At 39.9% G+C, this 27,029-nt stretch overlaps 1 protein-coding gene across 1 annotated transcript in view; it reads left to right on the top strand.

Moving 5' to 3' along the window:
• Positions 1–27,029, top strand: part of pappa2 (pappalysin 2) — a 94,315-nt gene that overhangs the window by 1,600 nt on the left and 65,686 nt on the right. The window contains exons 2-9 of the mRNA XM_026150132.1: positions 5,839–6,071; positions 6,481–6,708; positions 6,815–7,410; positions 17,844–17,992; positions 20,115–20,254; positions 21,015–21,168; positions 21,586–21,778; positions 22,515–22,648. Coding sequence (XP_026005917.1) covers positions 5,839–6,071; positions 6,481–6,708; positions 6,815–7,410; positions 17,844–17,992; positions 20,115–20,254; positions 21,015–21,168; positions 21,586–21,778; positions 22,515–22,648 — 1,827 coding nt within the window. The remainder of the gene's footprint in view (positions 1–5,838; positions 6,072–6,480; positions 6,709–6,814; positions 7,411–17,843; positions 17,993–20,114; positions 20,255–21,014; positions 21,169–21,585; positions 21,779–22,514; positions 22,649–27,029) is intronic.

Here is a 27,029-nt window from a genome sequence, read left to right as displayed (position 1 = left end):
CACTTATGCCCTTAATTATACCAACCAGTCTCCTACATATTTCAATATTTAGAACGAAAACAGACAAAAAGAATATATATATATATATATATATATATATATATATATATATATATATATATATATATATATATATATATATATATATATATATATAGGTCCATGTTGTAAATTTAATTAAAATTGCAATTTTATTTAGCACATTTCATTACAGTAAAGTCACTGTGCTTAACATATTAGATTGCAAAACACTACAAAACAAGTTTCACAGAAAAATAAAATACAAGTCAGCATAGACAGACACACACACACACACACACACACACACACACACACACACACACACACACACACACACACACACACACACACACACAGTTATTAAGTGTGAGCCTGTGTAAATAAAAAGGTTTTAAGTTTGTTTGTGAATGTAGACACGGCTTTAATCAGCCTCAGGTCAGCTTGTTCCAAAGAACTCATAGATTTAATTCTGGGAACAGCTAAAAGATCGGCACCTGATGATGGAACTGAGAAAGCCAAACCAATCAAAGGATTCCAAAGTTAATTCTATGTTGAACTGGAGCCAATGAAATGATTTCAACACTGGAGTATTGTGTTCAAAATGCTGTGTACATATAAGGACTGCTGCATTCTGAGGAAGTTGAAGTCATCCTACTGATAATTTGGATAATCCTGCAAATACAGGGTGACAGCTTCATAAGACCTGCATGGAGCAATTTCTCAGTCAGTTTTGAGACGTTTTGAAGTGCTAGAAAGCTCTGGTGACCTTTTTAATAATGATCAAAACTGAGGTCACTGAGAAAGGTGATAAATATGTAATATAAATATGTCTCTGACTGAAAGTGGTCTTATGGGGATAAATAAAACTATTTCAGTTATTGTGTAAAAGTATTGTTTTGCTGTACATTAAGTATTTATGACCTTCAGCTGGCCATCTGAGATGAACATCAGCAAGGTTCACCTCCACTGCACTCGTGGTGTCACAGCTTTACAAAACTATCTTCAACTAATACACAAATTCAGTAACTACACTGTAAACACAATGAAACAAACACAGAACAACTCAGCACTACAGAACACATGTATTATTTTAGTTAATGTCTATATTAAAAAATAGGCTTCCCTGACACGCCCCACTCGATATGCTAAAACAGTGATGGAGATCTTGTTTTTAATCTTCTTCTTTTGGCTGTCTCCTTTCTTTCTCTTCTCCTCCAGTCAAATCACTCGACCTGAGATCTCCCTCTGATGTACTCATCTCTAATGCTTTCCCTCCTGGTCAATACCAATAAAATATCTTAACATCTTCAAATGTGCAACCTCCTGTTCTATCATGTCTTTTTGTTAGTGCCACTGTCTCCAAGTCATACCACATAGCAGATCTTCCTACCATACTGTAAAACGTCCCTTTCACTTTTGCTCCTATTGTTTTGTCACACATAACCCTCGACACTGAGCACAGATGAACTCCAAAAACACAGTTCAGTGCTATCACATAAATCCCTTCCCTTCATAACCTCAGGGCGATTGTTGCTTTCTTTGAAAGGAGGAAAATAGCATTCTTCTGGTGCACTCATTTAGGCTAGTGTGTCAACATGTGCAACATAAGAAACTAAGCAAACAAAATATTTTAATATGAATACATTTCTGATCAGATTGTATCATTTGCTCATTGTCATTACTATTTTCTCAAGCTTATCCTTGGGTTGTACTAACAATAATTACAACCAGAAAAATGGAAGCTTAATAGAATTATCTTATGAATGAGTGCAGCTTGTTTTGAATACATACCCCAAACTAGACCGTGGAAGTTTTAGGGTCTAGTTACATCCCTGCTGACAACAATAATGAGTGTGATTGGACATAATTGGACACTGACAGCAATTATCATTGCTGCCACCGGATGCGGACGAAGATAATGTGACAGGATCATTTCCATTTCTGAAGAATAGGCTATTATAAAGAGGACGATGAATATATTGATAGCTGGTATTGATAACTGTGTGATGAGTGATGACACTCGACACAGCCTCTTGGAAGAATTTTACAATTACAATGTAAACCAGGAAGCAAATGTTGCTTTCAAGATTGTTAGATTGTAGCCTTAAAATGTTACACGCTAAGCTAAAAATTCCACAAAAATCTATGCAGAGCAACTCACCTGGTTAAATACGGCTTATGTTAACTTGCTGCACCATTTTGTGCTAAAAATTGACATTACAAGAAAGTGCAGGCCAGCCTGACGCGGTGTAGTTTAACGTCAGTTCATAAAAGATTGTACAAAGTCTTGAACGACTTCTCACTTCTTTATATTTTGCCAGACGTTCTTGTTATTTTTTTAAATCGTCTTGAGCAGTAGTTCTCCCGTTGTTCTAAAAGTCTTTCAAAGTTCTTCTTTGAATATTGGCTTGTTTTCAGTCCAGTCCTTGTACCTGACCATTTTCGGGGAAATGTTTTTTTTGCTTGTTAAGTCAATTAATCGTGACCTATGAAGCATTCAAATATTCTGCATGCCTGAAATGTTTAGCCATGCCTGTCACAACTATATAACTTTAGTTGAATCTATAAAAAGTTACAAAGATAACAGTTTAACAAGTATAAAATAGTGATTCCCAAACTTGACAGCATGGTGTGCAGTGTGTCCTTAAAAAAATCAGAGGAAACGGGACAAGTGGAGGGTGTGAAGAAGCCACAGGGTGAAGGGTGACGCATAAAAAAGGATGCACAAACTGGACTGAAGATTACAACAGGTGTTATACACTGATGAATCCAGATTTCAAATTTTTGGTTCAAATTGTCGTCAATAAGTACAAAACAGAGAAAAACAACAGTGAGTGTCTACAGCCAACAGTAAAACAGTGTCATGGTTTGGGGCTGCATTAGAGCCAGTGGTGTTGGGTATCTTTGATGGAACTATGAATGTAGCAAGTCATGGTCAGATTGTGATTCGGCATACACTACCATCTGGAAAGCGGTTGATTGATAACGGCTTAATTGTTTTAGCATGATCCCAAATACACTGCCAGTAAAAGTAAAAGCATAGCTGAAAGAAGAAGAAGACCTGTGGGCCGACCTTCAGTGAGACCTGAAGGTCACTAAAAGGAATTATACAAAACGTTCAGGCTGTGTCGCAGAATAATGGTGGTCATATCAAATACTGATTTTTGATTTTCTTTGCTTTCTATAATGCGTTCCCATGAATGCTTTGCTCATGTTTCAATAAATCACTGCATCCAAACACTGCAAAATATAAAGAAAAGATGTTGGTTCTAGATTTTTCCACAGCGTCGTATCTCTTCAGTGCAACACATCGACACTTTGGACACAAAGTCACAGCGTTTGCTTTTTCCCTTTTTGTTTTTAATTACAATTAATTTTAGTTGGTTTTCATCAATTTAATGAAATAACACTGAAACTTTGAAAAACTGAAACTCCTTTCAAGATCGGTTACCATCAATACGCAGTTATCGTGACACCCCTAAAGCTAAAGTGAGTTATAACATTAAAAGATTGGTTTAACCAGGACATAGAATCTGTGATTTCACTCAGCTTCTCATCAAGAGTTAGCTTCCCTGTGGATTTCCACTGATTGTAAGTGCCAGCTGTAGACACACTGATTCCTACACAACCTGCATTGTTTTGCAGGCTCTTCTCGTGAAGACAAACATGGCTATTTTTCTAGTACTGAGAATGTTGCATTTGAAAAGCTGCACACTTGACAGAACAACACATACATCAAGCAAATTGAAGAGGATTAAAGCACTATGGTGTAGCACTGCAGCTGTCCAGATAGTGAGGGAGACCACAAACTGTTATGTCCGCTCACATTTACTCTGATCAAAGATCCGACTCCATTACTCAACTTCTCTTTCCCCTCATTGCTTCCTTATGTGAGGGCGGCATTTTGTGGCATGGGCCTTTCTCTTTGTAGTGTCCAGAAGGAATTTGACCAATTCAGTAAAAAACAAACTCCTATTGTTTCTGCTAGACATGACATTGACATTGGTTTGACTTCTAATGGTCACTGATGATCTTTTAAATCTGTTTGCACATTTCAACCCTTTGCTGTAAACAGTCCAGTCCCGAGTGGGCTGCTGGACAAATGATGATGCCATTAGTACATTTGACAAGCCCTACATTAATATATAATACAGATAATAAGATGTATTATTGCATGATTCCATGCATGTTGCACAACATATACAGCAATAGTGCTAAAGTTTAAAAAAATTCAACACTGTATAAAATATTCATCAGTGATAGAGTGACACGTGAAATTCTCTAAATGTTAGTAATGTTTTTAAAGTCTTTGATAAAAGTCTTAAATTATTCAAGTTTCATTTTCTTGTTACTTTAGTGTCACATGTTTTGATTTCAATGTTAGATTGGATCATGTATCCTACTCTGCTATATGTAGCATTTTTAAAGCTGAACTCTAACAGTGAATCAAATGATTGAGTAATTCATTAGAGTTGTCTGGCAGCAGTAGTAGTGAGCTGCAAAAAAAGTCATCACAGTGTCTCACTGCTCTGCAGGGCATAATTCAGCCCACTGTTTGGGTTTCCTGGCCTGGATATTTCACTGTCCTCAGTAACCTTGTTAGTGGAAGTTTTTTAATAGTATCTCTGATACTGTACACTACCTGCCCAACAAGCACACAGCAGACAGAAGAGGTCAGCAGTTTGATAGATGGAGCATTTAGAATCGAGGATACAAAGTATTTCCCTTTAAAATTGCTGCATAGGGACATTTGTGTCCTTGCTAGTTTGCAGCAACAAAATAAGTTGGCTAAAATAATTATCTTGTGCTTAGTCCAACACCAGTTGCCTGTTGTTTCAAAGATGTCAGTTGAGTAATGCGAACTGCTTATATGGAGCAGCGGTGCGTGTTCTTTACGTTCTGCACAGACAAGTTTAGCCACACATTGTTAGTGCCGTCTTGTGCTGCACATTTCAGTTGTATTTAAAATTTAATGCAGATGCAGTATTTTTATGATCAATGTTTAAATCAGTTTGCCACCAGGAGTTGATCTCAAATTGTTTGTAAATATGTTTGACTGTACAAATCCACAGTATATCAGTGTTACATTGCCAGCTGCTTCTGCTTCCCTCCAAAGGCCAAAATAGCTGCAGAGTTAAAATATTGATTCAGTGCAATAATTAAGCTGAACGCGCATCGCCACATTGAAGATGCTTGTTGATTGGTCGTCCTGAAACATTGCGGTGTAATGCAAGTGAAATACCATTTTGAAGTTACCACACTAAGCTACAAATCTATCTAAGTCTTACCTCAACTACTGAGTTACATGCTTAGCCATGAAACTGGCTCAACTCCCTTTTAGATACACAAGTAAGCCTACACACACACACACACACACACACACACACACACACACACACACACACACACACACACACACACACACACACACACACACACACACACACACACACACAGAATTGAGGAGGGTGAGGGGGTTCCCTGACCCTTCTCTGTCCTAGTATTTGACATCTGGGGAGCAGATGTGCGTCTGTGTGTGTCTGTTGCAACAGCAGATGGAAACATCAGGGCCTTGCCTTTGCTTAGTGAAATACCTCCGTCCTTCTTCCCCTCTCTGTTCTGTCCTGCTGTTTCTGGCTCTGTCTACTCTCTCTGTCTTACTAACTGTGTCTCAGCCTCTATGCACTGCTCTCTCTCTTTTAGTCTCTCCTCCTGTAATCATAGGAGTATAATCACTTGGAAAGGTTGCTTGTTGGCGTGATTGTTCAATTTGTAAACTGTGAATATTCATTTTTTTCCACCACTTTTCTCCCCTAGGTGTCTTTGACAACTGTTCCCACTCACTAAGTGAGAAGGGTTGGTCAGTAGGCATTCGCACTGTGGAAACTGCTGGCACCAGAGATGCACGCTTCTACTTCACACTTCGTACAGACCGAGCTGTGAAATCCACCACTGTCCACAGCCACCAGCGGTACCAAGCCAATGTCTGGACTCACCTGATGGCCGCTTACAATGGTCATAACATGACTTTGTATGTTGATGGAGCTAAGGTGTGTGATTGAGTTTGGTCATTTACCAGAGATACAAATCAATGGTCCATTTCATGATGTTTTCCAGGCATTTCACCCATGGCTATATATCATATTTACCAGCTCTATTACAATATCCTCTTAGGGATTGTTTTTGCTTTTTGTCAGATTATAGGGCACCCAATTAATATGCTGGCAATAGAAGTTATTGCCAATGAGAGCATCCATGGAGCAGAGTGACTATATTACATGCCAACCAAATGGAAAGCTTCTTAAAAAGCTAACTGCCACAGCACTCTAATGCTGTAACATTTGGATGACTTACTGCTTATATGTTCTTTTAAAAAAGAATAATTAGGCAATTAATCTTAAAGTATATACAGAACATGATAAAATGAAGAAAAAAAATCCCTAATTTTTTCCCTCTTAGGTAGGAGAAAGCAGCCACCAGTCAGGGAATCTCTACAGCCCCTTCATGAAGGCCTGCAGAACCCTCTTTCTTGGCAGCAATCAGTCCGATCAGGGGCAAAGCTTTAGAGGCCACGTAGGAGGTGTGGTCTTGTGGGGCTATGCCCGCTCCCATGCGGACTTGCTCAAACGGCCACTCCAAATTGACATGAGTGAGCCGGTGCTGGCGATGTGGGCTGACTTTACTAATGTAAGTGGTCATTTCAAATTTCTACACTGTTAGTTGTTGATTTGTGTTCTTCCAATTGTCTTAATCTTCGCTAAAATTCATTTAGTACTGCTTTTCTGCCTTTTAGGTGGAACAGCTATGGACTCCATACAAAGACCATCATCCAACCATCATCACCAGTCCTGTCCCTGAGCCAGAACTTGTCTCCTCCTTCTCGCCACCACCCTGTGGCCTTACACCCTGTGACAATATAGATATCATCTCTGGATACAACGACAACTGGCAGCTCCGAACACCCAAGCGAATTCGCTACCGGATTGTCAACCTCTCCAACGATGATGGTGGAAACCCCACGGTGACCGAAGCCCAAATTCAGCTCCAGCACCAGGCTCTGACTCAGGCCTTCCGCCCTTACAACATTACTCTGGATCTGAGTGTCTACACAGTGAAAAACTCTAGCCTCCGGGAGAGATTCATCCTCAGCAACTGCCGTATTGCAAAGATTGGGAACCGCCAGTGTGACCCAGAATGTGACCATCCGAGGACGGGTCATGATGGAGGGGACTGTCTCAGGTTGGGGCCCTGTTACAGCTGGAAGAGGCAGGATGGGGTTTGTAACATGGGGTGCAACAGTATACACTACGACTATGATGATGGAGACTGCTGTGACCCAGATGTTACAGATGTGCTCAAGACCTGTTTTGATCCTGACTCTCCTGACAGGTAAGGTTGTTGAACAAATGTTATCTACTAAAATGGCTCTCTATGTAGAAAACGTACTTGTAGGAGTGAGACGTGTTGTATAAAGCTCTGTGAGTCCTCACATAGAGTAGAAAAGTACTATGAGAACAAGTCCATTTAATATAATCTAAAATGCAACCTAACCCTACTCCTGTACTGTATTTTTAACTTTAAAGGCCTTCCTTTAAGGCCCTCCCAAAAAACTAACAGAAGATTTTTAATCTGAAATATTTTTGAACCAGGTGTTGTGTAGCCTTTACGAGAACAATGGCCATTCAATTTTAGACTGTGCAAAGCGTTAAGCAGGAATATGTAAAAGGCTACATTGTTGAGGAGACATAGCATAGAAAGTAGGAGGATTACATTTTAAGCCAGTAAAGGCAAGATATTATTCCAGAGAGAAGATTTCTATGGGCATGAATGGGCACTAGTAAGAGTACCTCTCCCTGTGAGGCAGTGAAGTGTCCCTATTTCGCATGCTGCAGTACTTCAGCAGGCCGTGCAGTCAGTAGCTCATAATATGGCATGAACAAATTGGGACTCTCACTTTCCCCAGTGGTCTTAGAGGGAGCTCTGTGAAGTAGAAATGGTGGGTTAAGTGGCCAAAGTACACACTTATTTTTGCTAAACAACACGAGCGGCAGCCCACTGCCTTTCATTTGGTCTGACAGTCGGGCTCACGCAGCGTTCTAAATAGCTCGCACGAAGTCTCCCCATGAGGTCGTCGGCCGAAGTTCTTAAAGGACTTAAAATCCAAATTTCAACCACAAGCTTCACACTGAGCCACTGGGAAACAGAACATGGGAACCAAAACTGCTTTTTAAACCATGAGATTTAGCTTCTGATGTCTTGAGCTGACAGAGTGTGACAGCTTAACACAAGGATGAATAAATGTTTTTTCAAACATTTTTTCCCCATGATATATTTCCATTTCTTTATTTATTTTTTTTTAGTGTAATGGACCTTTCTTTACCACTGTGGAAGTTAAGTAACTAAGTAGAGTTCCCTCTAAAAGCCTCTGTTGGTGTAATCATTACATTCTGCTCTCAGTGTAAAGCAGTTTTGAATACAAATGGGATATTTATGTAGTATGACAACATTCGTATGGATTACATTCAGTAGATCAGCAAAAAACACTGAAGTAATGGTCAATAAAAAGTCAGTTTTAAATATTACTGTTACAAGTCACTTTGCTATTTCTATGGTTTTTCAGGGAGTGTCTTGCTGTAGCTACAAACTGTGGTGCTACCCACTGCTGCTAGTTCATAACCATCTCACAGACATGTGCATCTACTTTCAATGCCATTGATATTTATTTAGACTTTTTCTCTCCAACTGATTTTTCCGTGTTACATTCAATAGTAACTTCTTCCAAACCATCAACGTGTCTATTAGACCCATTCCTTGTTTTGAGCTAATTAAAGGCCAATCTTCAACCTTCCTGTTATCTCAAAAACCATTGAAACACTAGTGGTAAAGGAGCTAATTGATCATCTGCAGAGGAATGGATTGTCTGAGGGTGTCACTCAATTTTCAGAATTCGTCACAGTACAGAAACAGCATTAGTGAAGGTTACAAGTGACAATGCTTCTGTGTCCTGCTAGACTCCACTGCAGTGTTTGGTACTGTTGATCATAATATTTTATCTCAGAGTTAGAGCATGCCAGGCATTAACAGTAGAGTGCTGCAGTGATTTTAATCATATCTATCTAATAGACTCTATCTAATAAATAGGGAGTCTTGTACATGATTCACTTAGCCTGCATTATTAGAAGGCATAGCATACATTTTCATTACCATGCAGAAAACCCCAGCTTTCTGTACATACACACACACACACACACACACTGAGCCGGGATAAGATATAAGAGGTTTCTTCCTTTTAAAAGGGAGTTTTTCCTTCCCACTGTTGCCAAGTTGTTGGTGTTTAGCTTACAATCTAAAGTTCCTTGAGGCAACTGCTGTTGTGTTTTGGCACTAATTACACTACCAGTCAAAAGTTTGGACACACCTTCTCATTTAATGGACTTGTCTTTATTTTAATACCTTCGACGTTGTTGATCCATACTGAATACATCAAATATATGAACCAAGATAAATGGAATTATGTAGCAAAGAAAAATTTGATAAATAACTCTAAGTATGTCTTATATTTTAGATTCTTGCCGCCCTTTGCTTTGTTGACAGCTCTGCAAACCCTTGGCCTTCTCTCAGTGAGCTTAATAATGTAGTCACCTGAGATGGTTGTCACTTCACAGGTGTGCCTGTCAGGCTTCATTTGTGGAATTTCTTGCCTTCAAATGGTGTTGGGACCATCAGTTGTGTTGTGCAGAAGTCAGGTTGGTACACAGCTGACAGCCTTTTTTGTCAACTGTTAGAGTTCATAATATGGCAAGAACCAATCAGCTAAGTAAAGAGTAATGGCAGTCCATCATTACGTTAAGAACTGAAGGTCAGTCAGTCCGGAAAATTGTTAAAACTTTGAACGTGTCCACAAGTGCAGACGCAAAAACCATCAAGTGCTATGACAAAACCGGCTCACATGAGGACGCCCCAGGAAAGGAAGACCAAGAGTCACCTCTGCTTAGACCAGTGGAAATCTGTGCTTTGGTCTAATGAGTCCAAATTAGAGATCTTTGGTTCCACCTCATCCCAACACCATCGAGATGGTTTGGGATGAGGTGGACCGCAGAGTAAAGGCAAAAACGCAAACAAGTGCTCAGCATCTCTGGGAACTTCCTCAAGACAAGAAAACCATTTCAGGTGACAACCTCATAAGGCTCATCGAGAGAAGACCAAGAGTGTGCAAAGCAGTAATCAAATCAAAGGGCGGCTATTTTGAAGAATTAAATATAAAACATGTTTTGAACTATTTCACACATTTTTTTTACTACATAATTACATATGTGTTCATTCATAGTTTTGATGCCTTCAGTGAAAATCTACAATGTAAAATAGTCATGAAAATAAAGTTGTGTCCAAACTTTTCACTGGTATAAAATTGAATTGAAGTGAACTCCCATTTTAGCCCCAGGGGCATTGGTCATGTGTTATTCCTGGAATCTTTAATTTCTGGCTTTTTGTTCTTTGTCCTGAAGAAGTGTCAGTAAACTAACTGGCAACGAAAAAATCTGGGGTATAGACACCAGGGAAGTCTGAACTTTCCTTAATATAAAAACAGTGCCTGTGAGCAAGGTGATTAACCTTCAGCATTTTCAGCGGCCAATAGAAGAAGATATGTTTAACTGGACAGCTCCCAGTGGCCAAGAGATGGAGACTGTAACCGTACTGTGCAGCCAGCAGGTGTGCATATTTGCATCTGTACGAATGTGCAACATCCTGTCGCTGGAAAAAAACATAAGGTTAAATGTTAAAGTTCAGTAGAAGCAAAAAAGAAAAAAGCTGGGTTGCGTGCGTGTGGTCTCATTGCTTGGCCATATGGAGGAAGCCCTTTGGGTGTGTCAAAAGTAGATGTAAATTTATGGTGTCCCGTCATGAGCTTGCTGGGATAGACTCACAGAGGCAGAGGGGAAAAAATGAGGTTGGTAGTTGTAATGGTCAAATGTTCCCTATCGCAGCCTGAGCTTTCTACCCTGCAGAGAGGAGATAGACTCTAATGAAGAACTGGACAGCAGAGACCACTCCACTCAGTTGTTTTGCACCAACACAGTTTTATTCAGAGGTCTAGTCCTTGGCCTTAGCTATATAAAAAAAACCTCTTTGAGTTATTCTAGATTTAATATGACCATATTTATACTTAAATAAATTAACTGGGCAATTACAACATGTTTGATTCTAATATATCTTTTAAAATTATGGATCTGGATTTGTTTTTTGTTTTTTTGTTTGCTTTCCTAAAGAAATCTTCTGCAGTTTAGATAATGAAAGCAAAACTCTCCAGTCATGGTATGTGTGTAATTCAGTGCATCGAGTTTACTTTTGCAGGGACTATTGCTAACATTTCTGTCTATAAGCTTCTGTCCCTCCAGTAAAAACAACATGGACAGCCAATACACAGGCGACCAGGGTGTCATAAAAACTGGTCTCAGCAGAGTAACAGTAATGTAGGTCTTTTAGAAAGGTCCTGACCTCAGCATGCTGAAAATCCTTGTGTGTGAGTGGGAGCATGTGTGTGTGCATCTGTGTACCTGGATCCCAATTCAAGCTTTCTCAGGCAGGAGAGAGAATTAATGCGAGGATGACATTTTGCTGGCATTTGCAGAACACTGAAGCATTTTTATGTTTGGGATCTGGGTTTTTGATATCCCTTCACTGCAGCCCCCCCACCCCTCTCTCTCTGAGCTGTTGGCCAGGTATTCAGATTTTGGGACCCTATATGAGTGCAGCTGCTGCTGGCCAGTACAAGGCCTGAGGTTTTTGAAGCCAGCTGCTGTCACGACACAAATTTGCGGTCAAGAGCCAGTTCTAGAGCAATAGCCAGGTACGCTGGAGATTCTGGCATCGCAAAAAAGGAAAGTGAGTGCAAAAGGGGAAAAATGGAGAGAGAAAGGCAAGGATGGCGGGAGTGATGGGGTGGCGGGGGACATCATGTATATTTACGCTAAGACAAATGTCCTGGATTAGCTAACAGTCTTTGGTTAGTTAATCCTGGCCAGAGCCCTTATGTGCAAAGAGTTCCAGGCAGCTCCTCTGAAACATCCGTCACAGCCTCGTTCATGCTTAACATGCGTGTGAATTCTGTGCGTGACATGACGTTAGGTCAAGTTTAAATGTGCTTGTGTTTTATTCACTAGTAAAAGTATAAATATTTCTTAGAGCAGCAGTTCTACATGTGAATGACATTGATTCAGTGCTGTCTCTCAGCTCAGTTAAGCTAAGCTGTCACAAGCCTTATGCATTTCTCTGCTAGTCAACTTAGGCCAGAGCATGCAAACTCGCCAGTTTGCTACGTTTTTAGTTTCTGTTAGTACACCCACCAAGCTTTCAATTCTTACAGGGGAGGCTAACTGTCAAAATGGATGATTTTAGGTAGTGCTACATATAAAAGGAAGCTTTCAGTTCTAGAAACTAGAAAATAGTCGTATGCTGAAATAGTTTAGCCATAAGATGGACATAGCCGATAGTCCCAGAGTCCTATTCAGCTCTGCAGTCGTTGTCTATACACTGCTTGAAAATAACCAAACCAAAAAACACTTTTGAATCAGAGTGTAACATCAAGTATCAGAGAGCGTTGTTAATCAGTTTCAGCTGCTCTGGTGTTAATGAAATGAACAACATGTGCGCTAGTGGGGCAACAATGAAACAACCCCTAAAACAGAAATGGTTTCACAGGCGGTGGCCACTTTATTCCAGTAGAAAAATCCAATAGAGTCCTCTGGGGCATTCTGTCTCGGTCCATCTGACACAAACAGGTTCTAACTGAAACTGTCCAGGAGCTTTGTGATGCTGTGGTCCAGATCTGGGTGGAGATCCCCCAGGACACCATCCGTCATCTCTTTAGAAGCATGTCCCAGTGTTGTCAGGCATGCGGGGGCCTTGCAAACTACTGAGTACTATTTTGAGTTTCTGTAATGAAATTTCAGCAAAGTGGACTAGCCTGCCGCATCTTTTTTTCATTTTGATTTTCAGGGTGTCTTTGAATAACATCATTTTCATTTTTTGTCAAACAATGTGGCATCTTTTCATACTGAAAACATTACCCAGTCCATATCCGGATAGATATCAGCAGGATTATTCAAAATGTTTCTGCTTTGACCTGGTGACCGACCGGACAGCTTTCCATATGACTGATTACAACCTGGGCTGTTTCATGCATGTGCAACACATGTGTGGAAATAGTCTTATATACACTCACAGCCACACACCAGTTGTTAGCTTGGAAAATCCTCACTGTGAATGAAGTTTGCAAAAGTAAACTGTGGGGAACCACAACAAAAATGTTTGTTACAGCAAAATGAATCAGACATTAATCACCCTGCTGAATATGTATGTGTAAAATATGTAAAGAAGCTAATAGTGTCACAGTGGCTAAAGCTAAAGCTATCCAGAGCTCAGAGCCAGACACAAGCTAGCATCCTCGGTATGAGCCTCTGTTGGAGCTAAACATCAAATAAGTTCCTGGAAAATTGTTTGAAGAAGTGACACATCAGAATCAGTCAGAATACTTTAATAATCCCTTTATGTTAATTATGTGGGTTACAGTTGCTCCAAGACAATAACAGTGACAGACTAAACGAATTAAATAATACAATAAGTTTACAAAATATGAGAAATAGCTCCAATATACTTACAACTAGCTCAATTTAGATGTCAAGAATATTACAGAGGTGAAATATGTATGACTGACATTTAACCCCACCTGGGGTTAAAAATATGCTGGAAAATGATGTACGTACCTGACATTTGTTTTGCTAAATGTTTTGCACCGTCTTTTGTCTGGTGAGGTAAAATATGTAAGGTGTGCACAGCAACTCTGTTCAGACTTACTGCAATTTGGTACGATATTATAAAGACATTGTGAAGTTTATGAACTTCTTGACAACTGGGATAGGCTGCACCTCCTTTGTTTGTGTACACTGTCAGTCATAGGTCTTAAAAGGAAAACTAGAATTAGCAAAAAAAGGGAAATGAGTAACTGCACGTACTTTTTTTTGACCTTAGTTAAAAGACAAAATTGTTGAAAGGCAAGCGAGGTGCACAGTAAAGTGCGCAACATGGTAAAATGTTTGCCTGCTGCTGCCGTGACATTTTCACAGTCTGTCTTCTGGTTCAAAGTAACTGACTTGTCAACAGTAATATTTTGAATGGATGCACATCTACAGCTTTACATGGTAACTGCGCTGGTGCTGACTCTGCTGTTGACTCATGCTGCGCTTGACTTAGCCGCAAATGTTGTTAATGCATAACCGGGGTTTTCATTTCAATCATGTAGAGCCATTTATTATTTGCCAGGTTGGCCGTAGTCTTCCACTGAGGCATCCTCTGAGTCTGAGAAGTTGAAGAGTCAACTCTTTAGTGATCAACTTTCTGTCACTTGTAATTGCATCGCCCTGGGGTGATGAATACTGCACGCAGCCTCAACTGAACTCTGCTTCAGTAATGTAGTGTGAGGAGGGTTTCCCTGAAGCATCTTAAATCTTAAACCCTATTTAGTCAGGCAAAGTGCCCGAGGAAACACATTCTTATTTACTGTACAACACATGCACTGAAGGAGGGATTGCATTAAGAGTACTTGCCAGATGTATGGTTCTTGGCTGCTGAGCAACTTTGGACCAGTTTGAAGTGCCTTACTTAATGGTGCATTGGCAGTGGCGTGTGAGAGGATGGGGATTACTGTTTTCTCATTTCATCCATCTAGATTTATCCCAGCTGAAAGCTGATGTCTTACAGTCACAAGCTCACCTGTCTATCCTTCAGGTTCTTGGAACAATGTAAGGAGCACTAAGCCAAACCTCAATCCTTTAATGAGCAAATATATAATGATATTTCTAATGCTTTTTAACCTTTTACTATTAATAAATGTAAACCTGCTTCTGAGCCTAATCAAAAGCATAAACTTTTTTTGACAAACTTACGAGAAGTAAAACACGAGAATTCAAATGAAGTAAATTTAGATTATGGCTCAGAATTCTTCAACAAAGTAAGCCCTACAGCTGAAATTGATCAACCACATAAAACCTGAACTCCTGGCTCAAAACATACAACATGAAACAACAATCCATTACGTTATAATAATAAAAAAAGAAAAACACTCTGAAAGCATGGCCTGTGCGTGATGAAAAACCCCCCAAAAAACAAGACTTCACAAACAAAGTTATGCATGATTCATGCACTTACCAGAATATATTCTTATAAATATGAAGTAATCTGACCTACCTCTGTGCTAGTGCATGAGTAGAAGACTCCACATGCAGTCTCAAACAGACAGATTTTATTTCCTTCCAGTTGCTCTAAAAAAACAGACCTGGATAAAAGCCTAAACTGTCTGGCATGGAGGCACTGGGCAGTCACACTGCATGACTTTCAGACCCAGCAATGGTAATAGGTGACATAGCTTTCAAGCTATGAAACCAAAGGAGAAAAATGACATGTGACCTCACAGCAGCCGAGGAAAAACAACCTTAGCGTCACACATGAAAGTGTCCTAAGGTCATTTTTGTAGGCAGAGAGAGATCTGAGAGGAATATTGATGGATTTAAGTAAAGAGATACTCTGCATCTGTCTTTAAACAGATTCTAATGAGACCAATTTGCTCACCCCAATCAGGATGTACACTCATCAACGGTTCAGGGTGCTGGTGGAGTTGGGATATTTTCATGGCATACTTTTAGCCTCTTAGTATCAGCTGAGCATTGTCTCGATTGAGGCCTACATGAGTATTGCTGCTTTACGACCACGGTCTGCACCCAGCCTATCTTTTGATGGTTCCAGCAGGATAAAATCCACATGACAAAGATGTTCTCAACAAGGTCTGTTGAACATGACAATGATATCACTGTATTCAAACAGCCTCCACAGTCACCAGATCGCAAACCAATACAGCGCCTTTGCAGCCAACAAATCTGCAGCAACTGTGCGATGTGTTGGATGTCAAATATGCATCAAAATCTCTGAGGAATGTTTCCAGCACCTTGTTAAATCTTTGTAATGAAAAACCAAGAAAGTTCTCAAGATAAATACGGACCCAAAACCATACTAGCAAGGTATAGAATTATCTGGTGAATGCTTGTCTCCTTGCTTGCAAAGATATTATGTGAAATGTACTTGTTTTCTTTCATGCTGTGAGTTGGGTGAGAAGAGATATCTACTGGAGATATGTGTTCTGAGCCTTTCTTTTACCACTTAGCTGAGCTAATGCTAATCCATCTGATTTTAATATATGATAGACTACATTTACTGTACAAGTACAAATCAACTGAGCTAAGGTTTATGTCACTCTTACACAACACCTGCTGCAACTATAGGTTGTAACTGGCACATCAGAGAGAAAAAAGTAGATGCTAATCAAGTGAAACACAAAGAGGAACATAATCAGCCAACTTAACTGAAAACAACTGTGTAAGAGCTCTTTGACTATGCCAGTCTTTAACTTCTAATAAGGAACTCTGACTGTCACTTATTCTAGTTTGAGGGTAAGCTCACACTGGAGCACACTGACTACGCATATGTCTCTAAGGATAAACAATGTTTAATTAAGGATGTTTGGTACGTTGTTGTGTATTTTTAGTTATTATTTATTTATTTTTTACTTTCTGCTGCCAATGCTAAATGTTAGAATAGCCTAGCACCACACTCAACGATACACAGCTTGTGAGACAACTCTTCCCGAATTATAAGCCAGACAAATATTTTCCTCCAAAATTTCCCCTCCTGAGGCTATCTTTTATTTCCACGTTTCTCTTCTTTTTTCTTTCTTTTTTCTTGTTCTATACAGTGTTTTGTATTAGCTTCCCTACTATAGCACACTATTACAACAACATTTAGAGAAGCAACTGCTTGTAAAATTGGTTAATTTTCTAACTTTAAGCTTTGAACTATGTAATCAGTTTTATTTTTGGGAACGCATATTATATAACATTATAACATTATAACTGCAGAATAAAACCAAACCATTCCCGAACCATTGTTTGCTTTGTGGCAGAGCTGAAAGCAGACACAGCCATCAGGAAATACCATTTCCGTGAAGGGGTGTACATGGTTTACAACAGTTCTTAGGTAGATGGCACATGTCAAAGTAACATCCATATGAATGGCAGGACCCAAAGTTCCAAAGCAAAACAATGGCCAAAGCTTTACACTGCCTCTGCTGGCTTGCATTTTTCCTTCAATGCATCATAGTACCAAGAAATCTCCAGGTATGCGATGCATACGCATCCAGATTCATCAGACCAGGCCACCCTCTTCCATTCCTCTTTGGTCCAGTCCAGCATGGGCACCCTAACTGGTCTGTAACCCTATCTGCAACAAACTATGATGCACTGGGTAATGTGAGTATCAGTAGCTCGTCTGTGGGATTGGACCACATGGACCAGCCTTCACTTCCATGACCATGTCCCTGGTTCACCACTGTTCCTTACTTGGACCACCTTTGATCAATACTGACCACTGTAGACTGGGTACACCCCACACGAGCTGCAGTTGTGGAGACGCTCTACCCAGTCGTCTAGCCTTCACAATTTGACCCTCGTCAAACTGACTCAAATCCTTACACTTGCTCATTTTTCCTGCTTCTAATACATTAAATTTCAGGAGAAATGTTCAGTTGGTCCCTAATGTATCCCACCCAATAACTGGTGTCATGATATAGAGATAATCAGTGTTATTCACTTCACCGGTCAGAGGTCATACTGTTATGGATGATAGGTGTGCATTTAGCTTTTTCGGCTACTAAATCACTCTTTGAACTACGAAACATTCTGATGTTTGCATGTTTTCTCTCCTTTAAATATATACAGGGCTTATATAAGTGTGAAAGAACTAAAGGAGGAACTAAAGCTGAGCGGCACAGACACACTCAACGTCTTCTTTGCAAGCAACTCAATGCGTCAAGAGCTGGCAGGAGCTGCGACCTGGCCGTGGGCAAAGGAAGCTCTTACACACCAAGGTGAGTGGATTTATATTGAGCTTTACTAATGCGACATATTTTGTTTTTCATGTTGCACTTTTTTCAGCTTTCTCTGTCTGTCATCTATTTTCTAACTTTCTGTTTGTGCCTGCTTTTCTCTTTAGCTGTAGCTTTGCCCTTTCTCTCCATGCTTTGTTTAGGGTTAGGGGCCCTTTCAAATTACATGGGAAGAGCAGCTGGAGCTGGTAGAGATTTTCCTGACACATTACACTCCCTCTTTTTTCTTTCAAATCTTTATTCCTCTTTCCACTGGAAGGATAATCAACCCAACAACCACCAAACAAACAAATAGCAGTGTGGGCTCTGTACCATTGTTGGCAGCCATGCCTACTTAACAGCTGTTCTTTATTAATTTGTACTTCTCTTCATGTGTCACAACACAATAGTAAATTGACTCAAAAGCAGTATACATGGAACGAATACATCTTGATGAAGTGGTTATGATATAAATATTAGGTAAATACTAGATATATAAAATATATACCCAGTTCAAAAATGAAAGTCAAGTTATTTCTAACATAATGTTACATAATGTAACATGTTAATAAAATAATCAACTGATATAAACAATAATGAAGTAGTACTATGGTTAAATTGTAAACCAGTATCATCTGATAATCTTTATTGTGTGCATGCTGCACGGGTGGTTCGACTCCTGTCTCCACCGTCTCTCTGTGTTTGAAACACATTTAACCTGTGCAGCCGTCAAAATATGTCAGAAAATATGGAAAAGCTGTCTAATGGCAATTTTGGCCAAGTCATTGGAGGAAGATGCACAGAATTCATTAGAATAAATATGGATATGTGGAGGTAAGCATCAACGACACAGCTCTCAGTTCTCACTCCTTCTTTATTCGTCTCCAACATCAACTGCGCATATCGCGCCACAAAACACAGGAACACACTTCCTCTACACTGGGTGTGAGTGGAGCCCTCTAGTGGTCCACCACAGATATTCATTTTTTAACTCTTTTATATTTTGATGTGGTTTTTCGTAATGTTATAGTATAGAGTGAGCTGGTTATTGAGACATAAACATAACAGGTTCATTTCAAGTCTCATGCTCGTCATTAACCATCAGTTTGACTGGCAAATAATATTACACGACTCACTTGAAGCAAAACAAATGCATTCCTTAAAAAAATTCAAAAAATTCAAAATCACAGTTTGACCAGCAGAAAATCAATAAAGTGTATTTATCACTGACCATCTCAGCCATATTTGTTTGGAGTTGTTTAATGTTGGGTGATATTCGCTGAAGTAAAGAAAAGAATGTGCACACTATGGGACCAATGAACACAGTCAAATCCATCCAACCATTTTTTATCTCTGATGTTTCGTATCAAAGGGAATACAGTATGCTGCTGTTGCTGAGGAAAAAAACACTTAATGGTGTCATTATTCTGTGGCTATTAATTAGATTAAAATATTAAGTATTGCATTGATACTAATGGTCAAAGCCACAATTATATTTTTGAATTAAAGCGGCAAATTAAGTTCAGACATGTATTTCAGCTGCACGGCATCTGTCTCTGTTTAAACCAACACGTTAGAGGATGACAAATTGTCTCTGGAGGCCCTGCTGTTTAGTGTCTACGTATTTAATGTCTTCATTGCTTAATGTCTTTAGCCAGTGTTTCTAATTAGAAAACCAATAACCCATGTGTGCTGTTAATCCTGTGATTATAAGGATGCTGCAAAAAAATCTGCCTCCCACTTAGTTGGCTTTTGTTTTTTGGAGTTCCCAAATTGTGTCTGTTGTCTTTTTAAACCGTTATCTCTCGCATGCTTCGTTAGTGGTTTCAGATATTTATGTAGCCTTAATTTTTTTCCATTTAACCCCCACCATGACATTTCCCAGCTGTAACCTAACTTTTACCAAATGTAACATTTTTTTATTGTCTGTCACATGGATACTGAACCACAGTTACAATCAGAGACATCCTGTCAAAGTGGGTAATCGCAAATCATTTTTCTCTCTTTTCACGTTGCCACTTAAAAAACATTGCATTTTCTATCTGGCTGGCTTTTCAAGAACCACAGCTTACTAGACGGTAATAATGTTGTAACCAATACTGCGATTTTTACCGCTTATATCCAGGCGGGATGGTCCTGAATCCCTCCTACTTTGGCACCACGGGCCACTCCAACACAATGATCCATGAGATGGGACACATATTTGGACTGTACCATGTCTTCAAGGGCGTGAGTGAACGGGACTCCTGTGATGATCCGTGTCAGGTAGGACTTTTAAATTCTGCTATTTGTGATAATGCTAATTTATGGAATTATTTCTGATTGGAAAACCCACATAAGTAAAAAACTAATAATAGCATCTTTAAATGTTTTTGTTGAGTCTGTGCTTCCACAGGCCCCGCTAGTTTAGAAAATTATTCTCGTGAAGGACGAAGACAAGACAGAACATCTTCAACCGGTCTTTTACTCGCTAGCGAGGGAAGGCTAGTCGGAACCAGGCCCGTGGAGCTTAACGCTCCTCACCTGTCTCCAGCCCAACTCCTTCAAAGAGCAGCCCTCCTCGTAGCCTTTTATTCCCATCACACTTACAGTTTACACAACACAAGCACCTCCCCTCGTAAAACCCCCCTATGGTTCTAAAAGACAAGGCACTATGTGTGTGTATGTGTGAGCACCTGTATGCATGTGTATGCATGTGCAAGAACGTGTGTGTGTGTGAGAATGTGTGTGTCATGGGGGTGCGTTTGTGCGACCTCCTGCTCACCAAAAGGATCATAAAAGCAGGAACAAACAACAACAAACAGATCTTTCAGATAGGATGTGCCTATAATAAAACCTTTTCAGCTCCCCCAGCACCAGAGTAGCTGGAGAGGAGGTCAGAGACAAAGGAATGTCTTTGATCCTGCTGCTCGAACTAAAACTTTACAAATTCAAGAAGCACAATGACAACATTCAACAATTTGACTCCAGCAGTGTTACATCACATGCCCTCTCTTACCATGCATACCATACATATTTTGTGCAGGAGACCACCCCATCCATGGAGACGGGTGATCTGTGTGCTGACACTGCCCCAACACCTAAATCCAAAGCCTGCCATGACCCCGGAGCTGTCAACGACACATGTGGCGTCACCACCTACCTGAACACTCCTTACAGCAATTACATGAGTTACACAGGTGAAACAGATGAACAAAATGCTCGAATTACCATCCACTCTGAAGTAAAGTATAATCACTCAATCAATCAATCAATCAATCAATGTGAGTGTGTAATTATACAATTATGTTATGGTTTAGTAATTTCTGTCCATATCCTCAAGCTGTTACCACCCAGTGTATTTAAAAAGCCAACAAAAGCTTATTAGCCTGTTAAGCCCCCAGTGGTTTTCTGATCTCTGTGATCTCCTCCCTTTTGCGCCCATCTTCTGGTGCGTGGGTGCTTAAGAGGTTAAGGACTGGCATGTGTAATTGCGTCTCCTCTCAGCACATGTCTGATGTAATTATTTCTAGCCATGTGTTTAGTACTTCGGTTATTTAAAGGCTAGTGTGTTAATTTGACCCTCAAAGATTTACTGGATTCTTCTGTCTTCACAGATGATAACTGCACCAACCATTTCACTCCAAACCAAGTGGCCAGGATGCACTGCTATCTAGACTTGGTCTACCAGAAGTGGCTGATGGACCCTCAACCTGCCCCCATCCCACTGGCCCCCATAGTGACTGACCAGAGCACAGATTCTGTCTCGATTTATTGGCTCCCACCTATCAGGGGGTCACTTTATCAAAGGTATGATTGCATGAGTTCTTTTGTTTCTATCCATTCAAAGCTGTTTTTAACCATCCATACATGTCTGGTTGTCCAAGAGGCAGGGTAAACCTTGGGCAGGTCTCTTGCAGGGTTAAAACTATTAACAAAGAACTGCAATTTTCATCACTTGTGCACATAAATCACTCTATGAACACTCCAATTTATAAAATGTGCATAATTTAACTGCATTAGTGAGCCATGAGCACATTGCTTCCACCGGACAAATCTCTTTATATGTCATGTATGGTGATTAAAAATGTTCTGGATGCAATCAAAACCAGGCATTGGAGTTAATATTTGATTACACTTTCCAGTAATTGTTTTATTGGTCTTTTTTATTTTGTATTCACCACTGCACCGAGAGCATCTGGACGAAAACACCTGTGGAAAAATTGGAATAAACAACTCACAAGTGTGAAGTGTATTATGGAATTCTCAGCTGGTGGTATCACCAGATGTGGGCAAAAGAAAGCTGGCATTTCAACCTGGGAGAGTTTGAAATTTCATACGCCTTGTTGACTTAGTGCAGTGCATGTAGGTACTAGTGTGACTGTGCCTGAAACGACCTCCTCCACAGGTCAAACTAGTGGCCACTTTGTGTTTGCGAAATATGTTTAATTTTCTTGTGTGTCTTCTAGGTCAGTTTCAGCTTTCTTGTTTTGTTTATATAGAATAAAAATGCCATAATTAGTGGACCTGTTTCCTTTCGCCTCAGCTCCTCATTGCGTGTATCTGAGATCAATTGTGGAGATTGTGAGAAAGATGGCATCTTCCACCAGTATGCTTATGAGGCTTCCTCAACTCACATATGTGACACATCAGGCTACTGGACACCTGAGGAAGCAACAGGTCAGTCAAAAAATGCTTTTTGTGATTTTCTACAAATGCACAAAAGGATAGAATTTCCTTTTTTTATATCTGCATATTGAAAACAAGCTGGATTTCAGAGATAATAAATGGTTCAGAATTGTAGACTTTTACTTCTGTTGTTAACAGCTGCACACATATAAATCCTGTTCCTTGGGTCAGTTTGAATATAAACACTAGTGAATATGGGACTTTGCTGAAGCCTCATGTAAAATTGCAGGTTAACTGAGGAATATATTTATTTTACACATCTGCCCGCACGTTCACCAAGCTGAATATATGCCAAATACATTTTTGGCATATATTCAGCCCCCCCTTTACCCCCAGACGCACACACAGAAACACACACATCTGTACATTTTAGGTGCGTGCAAGGCTAATGGCTGCTGAAAAAAGAAAAAGCAAAAAAAATCATTAAATGATAATTACCTCAGCTACAGACCTCTCTGTGTCTGTCTTGTTTTAGCCAAAGCGAGAACAAGGATTATTAACGTAAGCGTCTGCTCTGGGTAATGTTTTGGTGCTCTTCAAACATTCAACCTCCGTCATAAACCAAAAAAAGTGCATCTTGTAGCACTGTACATTGAAACATTAACTTCCTGCAAGCACATGGTCCTTGTTATTCCAATCATAAATCCTTGAGAAGCACGATTTCCTTTGACATGATGTATAGGGTGGGGAGGAAAGAAACAAGAAGGAATATAAGGCAACAAGAAAGCAAAGTGAATGAAAAGGGACAAGAAACAAAAAAGGCAAATACTGAAAGAGCAAATGCATGAACACAATAACACGTTTCCATCTCTTTCATGAAAACTCTGACCAAATATGTGGAAATCCTCTGCTGGAATTTATGCTTTGAAAACAAGCGGCTAGGAAGAACAGGGGGATTACTGCTCCCTCATTCGCTGCGGGACCATAATGATGATAAAGGGTCAATTACAGTCTTACTCTAAACAGTGGTATGTGCACAGCTGAGGAGACAGCCAGTCTGCTGGCTTCCCTTGCTCCCTTTTCACTCTGTCCCACTTCTAAGGACCATGATGTGTGGGTCATTTCGTCAGCCAACGGAGATGGGCAATAACATATTCAGTGTGGAGAGGCAGAGGGGAAGTTGGACAAACTCGTTGCGGACACCATAGCTGGCAACCCAAAACACAAGTTTAAAGGCAAAAACACTATTGGCTCAAATTGTTGGCAAAAGTGACCAAGTACATCTCCTCAGAATGCTTCCTGTGCCAGTATTGACTGGTTTAAGTCCATTTTCAGGCTGAGGGAAAACACGGAATTGTTTGGAAGCGTGCACTGCCGCTGTCAGAGATTAAACTGCTTAATGTGCTGCATTAAGTCTTAATACAGAGTTTTATTTCAAAATGAGAAGGTGTAAAGTTTGCTTTTAAGGCTGCCTCGTGTTAACTGTGCTGTAGAGATCAGAAAAAAAGATGCATGTTTGAAGTTCTGTAAAAAATCTTTTCACACGGTAGAAATGTGCAAGGAAAAAAAGCTATGTCAAGAAATAATAGGGATCTCAAAATAATAATTGAGCGCATAAATGTCTTGATGCATGTTCAATCATCCAGGTAAGTAAATCCCCAAAAGTTGATTCTGTTCATCTGGACGTCTTCAGTGGGAGAAACTTTTCGTCACTCATCCAAGTGACTTCTTCAGTCTCAGCAGACTGCAGGTTTCCCCACTCTTATAAAGAGTACATTTGAGTAATGATTGAAACTAGCGGGGAATCAAGGAGGCCATTTATGTGAAAAGGGAAAGACCATCTCTGAATCGAGGATGGGGCCTAAGGGTACATCTTTCACCATCTTACGTGCTGTGATTGCAGCCGTTCCCCAACTCTCTGTGAATGGTACTCATAGCCATTGATCAGTGGTTGTTGATCAATGGTCACGAGAATTTGCATAATTAAGATTAAGGAACTGACCTCCCAGCCCATTGTTCCTTCAGTGGGCTGGTTTCAGTCATTGTGCAAATGTTGGTGAACCTGCAGTCAGCTGAGACTGAAGAAGCCACTTAGATAAGTGATGAAACGTTTCTTCTGCTGTAAACGCTACATCCAAATGAACAGAATCAACCTTTGAGGAGTGCACATTTTCTTCGTTTATTGAAAAGAAAATATCTCGTTACAAACATACTATTTGTAAAGGGTGAAAGGTTTTCTACCCATTCTGCTTCAAAGTGGTTTATTAGCTGAATGCTTAAGTTCAATTATGTATTCCCGTTAAAGCTGCTAGCGTGAGAGAAGAACAGATGAGTGAGAGGAAGCCTTTAGGAAGGAAAACCAAAAAACAAGTCTGAAGGAAAGAGTGGAGCCGTTGGATGGTTATTTTATCTGGGTTTGTCAACATGACAGACAGAGTCTTTGCTCATTTCATTTACTCAGTCAGTCCGTGGAAAACTAAATAGATGGTATGCTAACTGCATCAAAAGCTTAAAAGACTTCTCAGGTAATGCTCGTCCTGTATCAAAATGCAGTAGTTTCATATTCTCTTCTTTAACGCTTGTCACAAGCTGTTTATTGAAGCGGTTTCCATGGTAAGTGCACCTGTTCCACACAGGCAGTAGCTCCACTTCTCTCTCAGTATTAAAGATGGTTCCCATTTGCTTACTTTTACTCTGGGCTGTACGATTATAATAAAGTAGCATGTTGGTAGCTTGGAAAATGTGGTAAGCCCCCAAAAATGTCCATTTCCATTTTATGGGTCTTTACACACTCATTTAGAGACCAATCTTTGCATTAATTGTCCTTCTGACTGTGCTTCGACATGGTTAATCATAGTGGGTGTGAAATATGTAACACCTCTTTAGCGTGTTGATTTTATTTGGATTTCACCTGAGACAGCTCATAATAATTGTGCCATACTGTGATTCCATTGTGCTAATCACTAACGCTCTAACAATTAACAACTCATTTCGCCTGCTGTAATGATGTTACTTCCTGCGTTCTTGAATGAACGCCATCTTTAAGTGAATGGTTGTAACTTTGTCAGCAGGAAAATTCCACTTTCCGTTCCAAAAGAAAGTCAGCTTGCTTGTAGTTTTTAGAAGTAACACCGGGAAATGTATTTTCAGTTACTTATAAATAGAGATGAAGACACCATATTGAGGAAAAGGCAGGACTCAACAAAACCAAATTAAAATCACTGCTATGTTAATCAGAGTAGATTAATCTGCTTCTTTTGGACAGGGTATGGTTTGATCTGATTTGCTTGACAATGACATTTCACTGGTAGCATTACCTAAACATCAGATTTACCCACTATAGGATATCTGACAGGTTTGTCTCTACTTCAAACCAACAGGAAGAACACTGACAGATTCCCATTTCAATGTCATCCCAGCTTATGTTGATCTAATGCTGCTAGCTCCTACACATAATGTTAATAATTTAATTCCCTAAAGCTATATAGATATTGATAATCCTGGTACCCTTGGCAGTGTATATAGTAAGTTCAATCCAGATTGATCAATGGATCTAGGAGGAGTTAGAGGACAGGCATACATGCATATGCAGTGATCATTGGAGTAAGATGTAGCTGAACAGGTTTGCTTCAGCTTTCTGGGTAAGGCAGCGAGTTCCATAACTGAGGGCCCCGGGGTGCAAAGTCCATTTATCTTTAGAGAATTAGGTACAAGAACCTCTGTCTCCCTCCCTTTCACCCTCTCTCTCTCCCTGTAGGCAGAACCCAGACTAATCAAGGCTGAGAGGCACTAAAATCTTAAAAATCAATTTTTGAAACTCACAGATTGCCAGTGGCTGGTGTAATCTGGTCACTTCTCTTTGGAAGTGTTAAAAGCCTGGCTGCAGTGTTGTTGACAGCGGTCTCTGGATGTTTCTCTGCTGCGGCAGATATGTGCGCAGGAAAAAGTATGGAGGACTTTGTGACAGACAGACACAGAAATACACAAAGAACTTTATCACTGTTGCAGTTTGTATCTTTGTTGATTGGTTCAGTGTAACAGCTTGCCTGGCATGCCTCATTTTACCTTGTATAAATTCCCTCATTTGGAGAAGCATGCATGCAATGTATTCCTAGAAATATGCTTTGTCTGGATCTTTGTGCTGCTGTCCAGTTTGCCAGTGAGACACACCCTTTTCGCAACCACAGTCCTTCACTGAAGGTAAAGAGAAATTCAGTTTATTTAAGTGTGAGTATGGGTCTAAAAAAAATCTATTTTTCCACTCAGACACTCTATTGAGTCTCCATGGTGTACTTTTGTATTTTCTGGAGTCAACTGAATGCTCACTACACTGTTTCTAATCATCATCATATATCAGTTAGGATTAATTCCTGCATACATGGGGTGTTCTGTGCTTTAGAGTAAAATGAATGAAGTCATTGGGAACACTTGT

The sequence above is a fragment of the Astatotilapia calliptera genome, chromosome 18 (assembly GCF_900246225.1).
Source record: "Astatotilapia calliptera chromosome 18, fAstCal1.2, whole genome shotgun sequence".
NCBI lineage: Eukaryota > Metazoa > Chordata > Actinopteri > Cichliformes > Cichlidae > Astatotilapia > Astatotilapia calliptera.
The sequence above is the reverse complement of the archived record's forward strand: the minus strand, read 5'-3'. Positions and strand labels throughout refer to the sequence as shown.